The 13,342-nt window shown below is 36.4% G+C and overlaps 1 protein-coding gene across 6 annotated transcripts in view; it reads right to left on the bottom strand.

Annotated features, from left to right (window-relative positions):
- Nucleotides 1–13,342, bottom strand: part of DACH1 (dachshund family transcription factor 1) — a 367,060-nt gene that overhangs the window by 29,119 nt on the left and 324,599 nt on the right. For 4 of the 6 annotated variants that reach the window (XM_052786001.1, XM_052786002.1, XM_052786004.1 and 1 more), the window contains 3 exons: nt 12,308–12,455; nt 7,903–8,046; nt 7,369–7,437 (listed from right to left, as the gene is read on the bottom strand). In XM_052786001.1, coding sequence (XP_052641961.1) covers nt 7,369–7,437; nt 7,903–8,046; nt 12,308–12,455 — 361 coding nt within the window. Of the gene's footprint in view, nt 1–3,379; nt 3,447–7,368; nt 7,438–7,902; nt 8,047–12,307; nt 12,456–13,342 lie in introns of all 6 variants that reach the window. The other 2 variants (XM_052786003.1, XM_052786006.1) reach the window with 1 other exon arrangement.

Genomic DNA, 13,342 nt, shown 5'->3' with positions numbered 1-13,342 from the left:
ATTGCTTTTGATTAAGAGGAAGGGAGACATAGAGAGGAACAGACAGAAATGCAAAGATAGGAGATAGAAGCCCTGGGAGAAAGATGGAATTATTGAAGGGAGTCTACAGAAGGATAATGGATAAAAGAAATGGACTTGATCCTGGTCATCACAGTCAATATCATGGGCAAAATAAATGAAGGAAAGACTAAAGAAAAGACATTTTAGTTAAATGTGCTGCAAGGAGAACTGATGTTGCCAGAAAAGAAATAGATGTCTTGTCACTTGAGGATATTGAAAACTATTTTTAAAAAAAATATTGGTTAATTTGAGAGTAGTCTTGCACTAGAAAATGTGTCCTATCTATGATTAGCAGTGAATGGTAATCTTCTCTAAGTCTACAATCATAAGCTCATATAAAACTTAAGATTTAGAGAAATTAGGACAAGTCGTCTGATGGAGTTGGAATTGGAAATAAAGACAGAAAATGTGACTAGGAGGCTTGACTGAGACTGGCTAAACACACAGAAACACAGAAACCAGGGCACTGGAAGACACTGTGAAAGGGAGCTGGTAATAAGAAATAGTGGGCTGACAGGAACTGAGACTGAAGTTGGGGGACCAAGTGATTTGGACTGACTAGACAAGAACAGGACTCAGTGGTTGAGAATAGAAGGAAAGATGGGGGACAGAACACAGATAGGGCAAGAAAGTCAGGTAAAGTCATCTCAAGTCTCTTAGAGGGAGAAATCTTGACAAGTAACTGGATATGCAGCATATGGATAGAGCATTATGAGCAATATCTGGAGACATCTGATTAACAAGGATATTAGCTGTAAGAAGTTAAAATTAGAGGCTGGAATTATGACTGGATATAAATAGAAACTTGTATTGAAAGGTGAGACACAAAAAGAGGCAACAAAGAGATTATAACATTTGGAAATGGTTATTAGGACTGATACAAAGGCCAGAGACAAGGAAGAAACATGAATGAGAAAGCTTGATGAAGACACTGTTAAAAGTGATACAGGTTGCAAGAAAAATGAAAGGAAGATTCTGTGCCCAAAAGCGTGAAATGTATCCCAAGATTGTCTGTCTTTATCTCCACAAGTATCTGTAAAACCCCCATGGCAAAATGGTCATTCCTTAGACTGCACTGCTCATAAGGTATTACAGTTTATCAGTTACTTTGTTAGCTTTATCACTGTGAATCTAAAGATTCAAGTCCTTAAGGTTGTCAGATGTCATGTCACAGCGAAACTTCTTTGTAGTTTACTGTTAAAAAGAAAACCCTAGAAAATGGTTACCTAGGACGTTATTCAAATGGTTAAGCAAAACACTCAACTGTTAGGAAATGCTAAAATTAAGATTTAACATATGAAAGAAATTGAGATGATCATTCACACCTCTTCTGTAAAGCATGATGTCTAATGATGAAAGTATTATATATAAACCAGGTATTATATAAAGCATGAGAACATACACTGAGCACCGAAGATAAAAGAAAATATTGGATAGATATCCATTTATTCAACTACATCCTTGTCCCCTGCACTGAATGAGACAGCGTACTGTGAAAAATACAGTATCTAATCGTATAATTAAAGATTATATCATGATGCATACACAAAGACGGTTGAACAAAGGTGCGGAAGACAACCTTAATTCTACCATTTCCTAATTTTGGAATGCTTGACTTTACAGCCTTGATAATAGCCTTTTCCAATAAAATTTTTGATCTCATAAGAAATATCATCACACATTTCCACATGCTTTTGTCCAAGATTTATACAACAGAAATGGAACTGTGCACACACACTTCACAGAACCACCAAAAGTTCCTTTTCAATGTGGAAGTCCTTCAGATAGCTATCTTTCAAACACAAATATAGCAAGAAACAATCAAGGACTATCATTTGCTGAGATTATTGCACTGATTTTGCTTGTTGAAAAGTAGATTAAACAGGTTTCAAACCAACGCAGAAAACAATTTAGGTTAGGTTTTCAGGCAAATGACTGAAGCTGTATCTAAGCAATTTTTATTAATGTGGAGGGCAGCTGCAGGGCAGCTTTCCCCTAGTACTTAGGCAGCAAAATGCACACACTAGGTTCTTGGTGTGGGCAAAGTTAAGTCATAATTTCCTTCTCACTATTCCTCAGTAGCCTTCAAAGGCCTTACAGGTAACTTCATATGGGACTATGCAGTCAGTGTGCTGAGTAGCAGTTGCCTTCTTTCTCTATTCCTGTATCTGCTCAACATCTCCATTTTCTGCCTTGTCCTTTCTGGGAGGGAAAAAGATGGCCCTGGAAGCTTTTATGTTCATGGCAGCTGAGTGGCTCTTCTTCTTACATCAGGAAGGCATAGTCTGAAGCCACTTAGCATTACACTTAACTGTACTGTTAATATGAGCCTACAGAAGAGATAGAGAACTAGAAAAAGGCGAGAAGAAACAGGCGGTGGGAAGGGGCTTAGAAAGCATAAGTTCATTTTGCTAAGGGACAGGGAGAGTAAGGTAACATACTCATTTGGAGAAAGGCTGATAGTGTGCTAGAAGATAAAAAGAATATTTGCAGCAGAATAAGGAATTGAGGTATGAAATTTTGATTGATGGACAAAAGGAACAAAATGTGCACTAAAGAATGCGACAAAGAGTGGAGTAGGACAGGAAAGTTTTGAGGACAGGTAAAGTGCAAAGGGTCTCTTGGAACACAGACATTGGGGAAAAAAAAAAAGATAGGCCTGAGAATTCATGGGAACTGAACAGCGTGAGAAGACTTAGCAAAAAATGATGGAGCTGGTTTCAGAAGCAGCTGGAATGATGGCATGTAGAAGCTGCAATTTAATTGGAGGAAAGGAGAAAAAGTACAGGATGAGGCAATTGCTAGAAGATAGGAAAGAAATGGAGAAGACATTGGAGAAATGGAGAAACAAAATAGCAGCCTGAGAGAGAGAAAATTTGGTTAAGCTTCTTGTTCTTATCAGGATAGTTTTGGGAGAAAAGCACAAAACAATGTGGGAGTGATTTGGGAAAATGAAGACATGACAGGGACACCATATGAAAAGAACGGTCAATGGGGAAGACAGTGCAGAAGTAGAATATATTTAGAGGAGTTCAGATAATGCATAAAGGGAGTGGTGTTTAAAGGGAATGAAGATGAATGTACAGGACTTGGCAGGGAAAATATTGGGAGACAGAAAATTGAGAATGTAGGATTTATAGAGGAAAAGAAAAATTAATAATGTAGGCAGACAAATACATGGTAAGTAACCAGATGGGGAAGAAAAAGTCAGTGGAAATAAGAAAGTAAGAGCGGCAGTAAATGTCATTGTTCTAGTGCTTAGTAAGAGGTCTGGTAACAAAACAGTATATAAAAGTCAAACATTATCTTTGTATGGTACCTTTTTGTGTGGGATGAGGGGGTCTTGGGAAACCGGATTGGGAGCTAGGCATAGGCATCTAGTGAACCTACAATATGTATGGAGAAGAGGATAATCTGCTTTATTATTATTTTAAACAGAAGCAAGAAAGAAAACATTTAAAACCAGTGCCTACACCAGTTCCTAATAACTTAGTATCTGTTTGTATCTGTTAAAAAATACGAGACCCATAACTGGGTTATTTATTATGATTATTTGTTAGCATTTTATGGATATTTCAGCAAATTGTTATCTACCCAGTATTTAAAAAACCCAAGCCCAACCCTAAAAAATCCTGTATTGCTTCTTTTTATAGTCTCATATTCAAATTCCTTTTTATTATCTTTCCCATTTTATAAAAGACTTTACATGAACTAAAAGTGAATCTGAATGAGTGCTACATGATGAAAAATAGAACAGAACATAACCCCCTTATTGACAAATGCAATTATCTTTTATACTTAAATTAGTTGTATTCCTTACTCACAAAAGTGATAGTTAAAAATATCAACATTAAATATAACTTCAAGTTGACAAGTATCCTTTTATTTATAATGAATAGTAGATAAAAATCTTTATTTTAAATTACGATTTTCTTGCAAAATATTTTCTTAAATGCTGAAATTACACTTGGTATTTCAATTATTTCACTTCCCCACAGAATGCTGCAGCTTTCCTACTTTTGTTTGCTTAGTTACAGAACTGCACAGCATGCTTAATACAGTAAGTTGAAAAAAAATTAATGATTGTGCATAGAGAGACTATTGACCCAGACAAGCTTTGATACTGAGATACAGGTATATTTTTGAGAGGAATAAGAAAGGCATAAGTATTTCCCTAGTAAGTATTTTTTCCCAGAACCTGAAACATGAGAGAGATAGTATTATATTCTTTATTATGGAATATATTGTATATTCTAGATAATAATTCTTCTATAGTGCATACTAGAGTATACAAAATATCATTTACAGATAAAACGTAAGGACATAATTGAAATTTTGCAAAGTTGGAAAGCCATGGGCTTTGTTGCCCCAGTGAAAATTCAAAAAAGTGTTGGAAAAATCCCAGTTTAACCCACTGGAAAGCTTTTGTAGAGTTTTGCAGCTAAATTCTCCAAGGAGCTCTTCTGTACTGAGCATGCTTTATCCCGGTGCTCCAGGAATGAAGCACTTCTTTCCCTGCAACTCTCTCTCCTCACTCCTGAAACAATTGCTGTGCTAAATATTGAAATAAGAACAGAGTGCTCTCAGCGCTTCCCTCGCTGATATCCAGGCAGATGCAGAAGAAGAAACAGAATGTGTACTGAGAGCAGTAGGGAACGTGAGCTTGATGGGGAGGTGGGGGGAAGCAGAGAATACAGACAGAGATGTGGTACCAAACAGGAAAGGCTGGTAATGGGGAATGTCAGTGCAGCTCTCAAAATGACTGGACAAGAGGAGGAGGCAACAAGAAGGGTCGGACAGAGGCAGGGGGCTGGGGGTCACTGAGAGAGAAAGAGCTTGTAATTAAAGAAATAATCAGGGTGGCATGAAACTGAGTTCAGACAAGAACGCTGGAAGAATGTGAAGTTAGGAAAAAAGAAACACAATGTAATGTAGAGCAAGGGAAGAGTGAGGTTAGCCATTGACAAAAGCTGGAATTGGAGTGAGGAAGAAGAAACTAGGAGGAACTGGGACAGAGACACAGGGATACATGCTACATAGAGAAGGGAGTCCTCCTTCCAATGTTGGAAGTGAACACAGAGTCCTGACACTTAGCATTACTCGTCTGCTATTAACTATTTCTTGAACTATTTCTGAAACCTGTCACCCTATAACAGCTGATCCACAATGACAACAAGCTCCTACAGTTACATTTGTGCTGTAGGGTTACATATTGTGGTAGATCTCAAGTTCTGAACAGTTGTATGATGATTGAGCTGAATATATGAAACTATCAGAAATGACAACTCCATTTCTTGCTTCTTTTCCCCTTTCCCTTAAAAAAACCCCTGTTTTAATTATATGTTAAGACTGCAAAGTAGAGACAGGAAATGTCAGAATTAAGGTTGCCTTTGCAACGTGATCCAACATCACGATCAGAATATATCATGGTCCAGTCTTCAATTAAATAATCATCTGTGGATTTCTTCTCTAACCTGCACCACCTTGGACAGATGAATCAAGGAAAGGTCATAATTACTGAGAATGTTGCCTATAAGTCCTTGATTTCATTTGTTGCAGAAATGGAAATATCATGAAATGAGCATAAGTAGGCAGAGGATAGCTGGAAAAGAATGGATAATCATGGTTAAAAAGCTATTCCTATGTAGTTTGGGATAAGTCCTTTAGAATACATACTTCCAAAATACTCAGTAATCATGTGTTGCTCATATTATAAATATCCAGCTTGGTATCTCAGCCGATAAGCAAAACTGAATTCAACAGGAATAGCGATTTGAATACATTTGCCAAAAATGCAAAGTATCCTGAAAAATTAGGTCCTCTATACTTGAAAGTTAAGCAATTTGTCATCTTAATCTGTCTGTGACTCTATTTCCCAGCTTTCAAATTGGAATACTCCAAACTTCACTTCCTTGCAGGAATGCTCTGAAGATAAAGTAATTAATGTTTGCAAAATGCTCAGGGACTGCAGTGACTAGTGTAACAGAATGGCCTCCCAAGAAATTAGAGGTCTGTCTTTGCACCAAACAAAATAACAAAACGATTGGATTATAACAAAATGACATAATGACTGGATTCCTAATAAATTAATTATGTCAAATGATGCTTTGAATAAGGCATACATTTGATGGGAAGGAAAGCAGGATTCTGGAATAACAAACCTCATAACATGTACCCACTTCCCAGGCAACGTTTAATCTGGCATATTCCAACTTCTGAGTTATTGACTTTGCAGACATAACTTGCTTTAAATCTAAATGGTTTTGTTTATATACATCTGTTTGTCTTTCATAAGAACTTATTGCCTCTTTTGTATTTGTTTATAGGCTCAATACATTAAAAGCTTGTTGACTTTTTATTCTGTTGTTACAGCCTCCTTGTGGCACACCAGTAACAACTCTTTAGGAGTTAGAAAATGTGATTAAATAACACACAGATGTCAAATGATACTGTTAAGATGATTGACTTCGAAATGCAAAATAAAGGCAATTGAGAGCGATTACTGGAGCTAATCATTTTAGGCTTGCCTCTGAAAAATGCACCTTCATTTACAATTGAAAACAAATGCTATTTTTACTGTTTAGTATTCACGTAGGTAGATTTAGCCTGTTGACTAGAGAAGACATTATAACATAAATACTATCTTAAAAATTTGCTCTTTACTAATATCTTGCTGTTTGCAATATATATATATATACATTTAGATTCACAGGGGAAGTTAATATGGCTCTCTTTAGTATTTCATGTATAAATTTACTCAGCAGATTTGTTTTATTAAAATGTAAATAATGGGATATGGTAAATGAAAAATCCAAGAAGGGAATAAACAGATTATTTATCGTTAATGCTCAGAGTAGCTTATTGAAACACACCTTTCAGTAACTGCCACTGAATATTAGCTATGAAATTCTCATCATGCCTTGAATGTTACCCACTAGGTTTACCCATTTGTATAGTTAAAAGGCTCAAAATGTTTCAAATATACCTTTAAAACCACTGTTATCTCAAATCTACCTATACATATTCACAAAAACTGCATTCAGTATGTCTGAGATTCAACCCAATATTGCTTCAAATTAATTATTCTTCTTTAATTGCTCTGTATAAACAGAAATGACCTATTAATTTAAAGAAAATCTATCAGCACTGAATGTATTCTCTCTTATAAACAAGCAAGATGAACTTGACCTTGTTTGAACTTGTTTTGATGTGGCCCAGATGGTAGGCTACATGCTTGAATAGCAGTCTAAAGCTGAGGAAAAACTCATATAGCAAGATCTAGATTTATAGCCTTTTGCAAATTCCTACCTTGTATTGTCCTTTCAGCATCTGTTCTGCCCCCGCTGCGGTCAGCTTCTATCTCTGGGGTCAGAGAGTCTAGAAACATAGAAAGGTAAGACTGACACATATTTCATTTGATTCTTATAGCCCTTTTTACAACCTGTTACTCCAATGCTGAATTACAATACAATCAACCTTTGTCAGTTTTTTTAATGTTGAACAATGACTGGAGGCCAGGACAATTTTTTGTTAGACTAGGAAGATTAATGAGCAATAGATTTTTCAAGCATAAAGGGGGGGGAAAAAAAGAAGAAAAAAAATTGACTTCTCAAGCTAATAATATAAAATTGTCCTAGTTTGAACATTCTCTCCAGTGAGTTTATTTGCACATACTATATAAAGTAACAAAACAATAAAGAGAGAGGCATCACTTGAATGAAGGAAAGAAAAAAGATTTTCTTTCTTTTCCCTTCCATTATGTTACAAATTTTCAATGTAACAAGCTTCTTTTCGCACTTAAATTGGAAGTTAATGACACAGAGGCAAAAATTGGCTTCTTACCATTTAGGACCCTGAGAGTATCTGTTGAAGCTGCCTGTTTCAGTGTCTGTTCTGCTTGCTCCCGTCGTTTAGTCTCAAATTCAAGTGCTTCCTGTAATTTCCTCTTTGCCTTCTTTTCCTTCTTTAGCCTTTTCTGAATTATTGCTAGGAAAAAAGAAAATCAGTGTACTCAGATTTGGATCTGAAACTTCGCTACACGATTACCTATTAAAAGTCCCGAGAAATGCTACAACTGCAACAGTTCATATAAATTGATTGATTGCATAATACCAATTTAAATTACTTGAAATTTGCTGGAATCACACTGGAATATTCTGAAAGCTACTGTTCTATACCATGGTATTGAAAACTGTAGGTGATATTCAGCAATAGCATATATTTTTTTTATGAACAGATGAGAATCTGTGAATGTCCAAATAAGAAAACCTTGGTACCAGCAAGCAAATGTACTTTTTTGCATCACCTGATGTAGATAAGCCTCCGTCTCTGGAGGTGAGGTGTTTTCTCGGAATTAAGTCCACCATTTTGTTACTGCCCTTAGCACACAAGATAGTATAGACATAGTGAAGAAGTTCTCACCTGCCTGCAGCTTCTCTCCCACAAGAGGGAGATCTGGCTGCCCGGGTTCCCCGGGCTGCAGGAGGAGCTCAGCCCCGCCCTGCTGTGGTCCTCACTCCTTCGGGAAAGGTCCTGAGCTTTCTAACTCCTCTCCAAGCTGCTGCTTCCTGCAAGCCATCTGACCTCTTGGTGCCCGGTCCCTTCCCCGGATTTATTTCTTGACCACATTTCCCTTTGTCTTTCCCTTTTCTCTTTCTTGCTCTCTGTTGGGTCCTGTCCCATCAGCCAACTAACCCTGAAGAATGAACTCACAGCAAATCCTTTACGGTGCTGGAACCCCCAGCCAAGTAAATATTACTTTGCTTTGTCAAATGTGAGGGAAAATATTAAGAAAGGAAGGAGTATTTTAAAATTAAGCATTAGAAGGCCCTAATTTAGAAAAATGTTTTCCTTGTATCTCTTCAGTTCAAATTTTACAAGGAAAAGTATCGTAAGAGCAGGATGAAACCTCATCACAACTTTCTTTTCCATGTTACCGGTGACTTACAACAACAAAAGTAACACTTGCATGATCCCTAACTGAAGGAACGTATCACAGGTCACATTCCTGATGGAAAAAGACAATGTGAACTAATTTTCCTACTCAATAAAAGCCAAAGTGAGTCTCTAAAGAAATCATGTAAAGTTGCAGAGCATATCATTATCTCCGCACCGCACCCCAAGCCTTCTTACATAGCACATTTAGGGTTTTCAGGGATGTGCATGTAAGAAGCTTATTTCTCATAAGATCTTCCGGGATAACCTTTTCCTGGAGAGTCTGTTATTTTGACACTAACTAAAAAATTATCTACTAAACTACTCACTAAAGAATTCTTTACACACGCTAAAAGAATTATCCTTACCAAAACCAGATACTAGGTGATACTAGGTTTGACTGCCAAGATCTATCTAGACCTGCATCTCACTCCAAAGTAACCTCTGGTACCTGCCTAGGGATGAATGCTGGGAAAGGTAAAAAAATACTTCCACCAGTTCATACTCCCCATTTCCAGTAGCCTGTGATGGTGGTATCTTTCACAAAATGCAAATAATGAAACTTTTAAAGGGAATCATCACTGTTATTACTATTTAATTTATATTTAAGAATAACCACTTTTGGGGTGATCTTGGATATTTGTGTTGCTATACAGAACTGTTCAGACACAAAATTAATATAAACACATACCCTGTAGTCAGAATAGCTACATAATTTACAAGCAAGACTTTGGAATTTTGGTCCTTTCTCATTTTGTAGAGTACCAACTACTTTACAGGCTAATTAGCTTATACTATCAAAGAACATCTAGTATCTATACAAAGGCTAAACTAAATACATTTTGAATCATTGCACAGTTTTAATGTTTTCATTATAAGTACTTTGAAAGTGATTGCAATAAATGAGAAGGAAACATATGTTGCTTTCTGAATTAAAATGTCATCATGGCTGACACATTGTAGATGTGACTACAGCAGTCAGAGCCAGAATTAGCAAGCCCTTACTGTGTAGCTGCTCACAGAAGAGATATTATCCTACTTTCACCAGTTGATCAGACACATCCTACAGCCTTAGGAATTACTAATTGGAGTATTTACAAAGAAGGAAGGAGACAGTACAGTAAATAAGCAGCTCTGTAGAACATACAGTAGCAGCAGTGAATTTAATGTTCCAAAAAATGGCAAAAATATTCAGATGTGGACACTAAAGAAAAAGATATTTGACTTGTGTTAACACAACAAGCAAAAGATAGATGTTGCCTAATGCTGAAGATCCCATTCACCTAATGGGTTTTGACCTGTATGTGACACAGTGACTTGTCTTTCTATGCTTTAGCTTTCAAGTGTTTTTCAGTTTTTTCATATGGTAACTCTTAACAGGGATATGGTACACTTCTCCCATCTTGCTCATGCTTCCATTAAGACATGTGAAACTTTCTTTAAGACATGACACTTGCTGTCTGGAAAACTAATAGTAGCTAAAGCCTCCTATGTATTTTTCTACCTTTAATTGAAAGATAAATTCTCACAATAATTACAATCTAGCCTTATTTTTTCTCTCCTACTTGGATCTGTTCATTTTAAAGAATAATCCATTACTTTTCTTTCTTTTGTACAGACCATTGCATACCACCATTAAGTGTTCAAATCCATTCCTCTTTGGTCTGACTCTTTTACAAGTGCAGTATCATCATTAGAGGGACACATATAAAAAAGCAGGTAATGCATGATGCTGAAAATAACATTGTCAATTATTTCAGTACCCTGAACAAAATAAGGGACTATCCCATGCTCTTTCCTGACATACAGCTTTGAGTGAAATTCATTTTGCATAATTTTAACTGCTGAAAACATAAGTGCCTAGTCCAGCCTAGTCAACTCTATTCCCTCTGGAGCTGGGAAGAGAAAGAAGTCTTCATGGTGTAACTGACCCCACCTACCTGACTGAGAACAGGATATACGAATCTCTTTCTTTATTGACAAGAAAGAGAACTTATATTAACTTAAATGAGGTGCTTAACTTTTAGATGGCAAAACTCAAGTAAGGTCAGTTGGGTCCCCCCCAACCTTTTCTATTGTGCATGTGACTGCCTTACTCTAAAAAGGAATACATATTTGAGCAGTTGTGAGACACAGAGGTAGAAGGATGTGAAGAATAATGAAGCTCTTTTACAAAACTATTTTAAAAGTGTAAGTAGTGATTTGTACTGAGCAAAATAGGGCAGTTGTGAACAAAGGCATGATTCATTGCACAGCTGTGATAATTGTTAATAGTAATTGACTTTAAAAATGTATTCTCAAAAGTTAAAAAAGGGAAATTAATGATGTGACAGTCCTACCCTTCAATGGGTCAAGGCATGAAACGGGATTATATTGTGTACTTACTGCTAGCATGTTAGTTAAAGGTATAATGATACTGCTTGTGAATCCAAGTGTTCTCAGGATTCCCTACTTAGCTGGTTCTCAGACAATTAAACTGGACAAGAAGAGAGTTATAGCTGTAGCCCTGCAAAAATACATATCTGACTTGTCATGGTCTGTGTTAAACTGCAAGTGAGCCCCAGAGGTTAACTGTCCCTTGCAAAGTAATTAGACACTATTAAAGGGCAAGACATACATATACAGAATAGACCCATAAAGAAAGATGGGAACGTGCTCGTAATGCAAATAGTTAATGCAAATCACTGTAAACTGCTTTACCTTTACTATCAATGAAATTATTTAAAAATCTTTAACTTGTATATGCTTTACAGTGGGCTGATGTTAATGTTTGAAATGTTACTAATGCTACTGCCTTATCAAGAAGAACCTTAACTGTTCCTTCTACAAACATGTTTGATCTACTATGCATGATAAAGGGCTTATATATTACCATTATCTTTATATTTATTACATACGGTTTGCTTAAATATGCAATATATGATCCTAGCACATAAGAACAGATAAGAGTTCCTACAGCCTTGCGGATTCTTAAATTTTATACAAATTGTCTTTGTATTAAGTAGCTATCCTTTTTCATAATGATCACAACCTGCCAAAGTCCATAACAGCACCTATGGCATTCATAATTGTGTTGTATATTACTGATGTAATAAGTAACGTTCAAGAAAAACGTTGGGAAAAAGGAAGTTCTAAATCTCATGAAGATCCTATGCAGAAACAGGCAGGTTGTAAAACCTCCCGCATTGCAGTCAGCCTGGACATAACAGGAGGTAAGGGGGAAAAGTTTTGATCAAACACAGGTGTTTGACAAAAAATTAGGGTTCCTAAGGAAATAAATTACAAGGTGTTTATGTCTGCTTAATTAAGATACCTCTGTTCTTCTGCTCCACAGCCAACTGTTTTTCAAGTGTTTCCCTCAGTTCTCGTTCCCTGAAGAGCTCCATCTTCAGCTCTGTCTTTTCCAGTTGGACCTGTTTCTCTTGAGCTCTGGCATTGTCTATAGCAACCTTTAGTAGACCCTGTTCAAAGATAAAGTTGGATAAGGTTTGAAAAATGTTAGAACACCTGACATAATAAATAACTTCTGCTATTTTTCCTTGATTATTCATGTGAGATTTTACAAATGAAATAATCCTGTTGCTGGGTCAAAGCCTCCCAATTATCAACAGCAAATTTTTACTGGAGTTAATTTTAACAGGTGGGCAAAAATCTGTAAAAAGCCGGGAGTCAAATTTTCCCAGAAAACGCAAACTCACCTTTGACTGTGTGTATAAATAATGTGAAAAAGTTATAGGGATAGGTTTATTCTTTGTAAGATATAAAAGAGAAAAGCCTACATCAGGCACTTGCCTGTGACCTAAACAAAAAGCTGTCCTGTTAAAAAGAATTGGCAGTCTCACAATCACATCACACAGAATGGCAAATTCAGTCTCTAGTACAACTCAAGCCAATGGAAATTACCAAAGGGAGAAAGGCTCTTTTAAAGGCTTGCCATTTTGCTCCTTATTGTTGTTAATTATTATTACCTTCAAATATTTTCATATTTCATAGAGTTTCCAAGGAAGATAGGGTTATTGGGATGCTAAGCAGAGGACAGTCACAAAGCAGGAAGATAACTCTGTTTTAAAAAGTCTGTTCCCTGACCTTGTACAATTGTTACCTCACAGCAGAGAACAAAATACAATCATCTCTCAGTTTCTTGACCTGGTATGGTTGAAATAAACTCTACCTTTTTTTGTTGTTATTGTATCAGGAGATAATGATTCAACCTATTCTAAACTTCTCTTGAGAATTTCAACTTCACAATTCCTTCTTTTTTGCAAGGAAACAGGAAGATCCCAGCACAGCTAATAACTAGATAGTTAGGACACTGAGATAGGGTATGAAAAAGAGGAGAAATGAATTG

The sequence above is a fragment of the Harpia harpyja genome, chromosome 4, assembly GCF_026419915.1.
Source record: "Harpia harpyja isolate bHarHar1 chromosome 4, bHarHar1 primary haplotype, whole genome shotgun sequence".
Lineage (NCBI taxonomy): Eukaryota > Metazoa > Chordata > Aves > Accipitriformes > Accipitridae > Harpia > Harpia harpyja.
The sequence above is the reverse complement of the archived record's forward strand: the minus strand, read 5'-3'. Positions and strand labels throughout refer to the sequence as shown.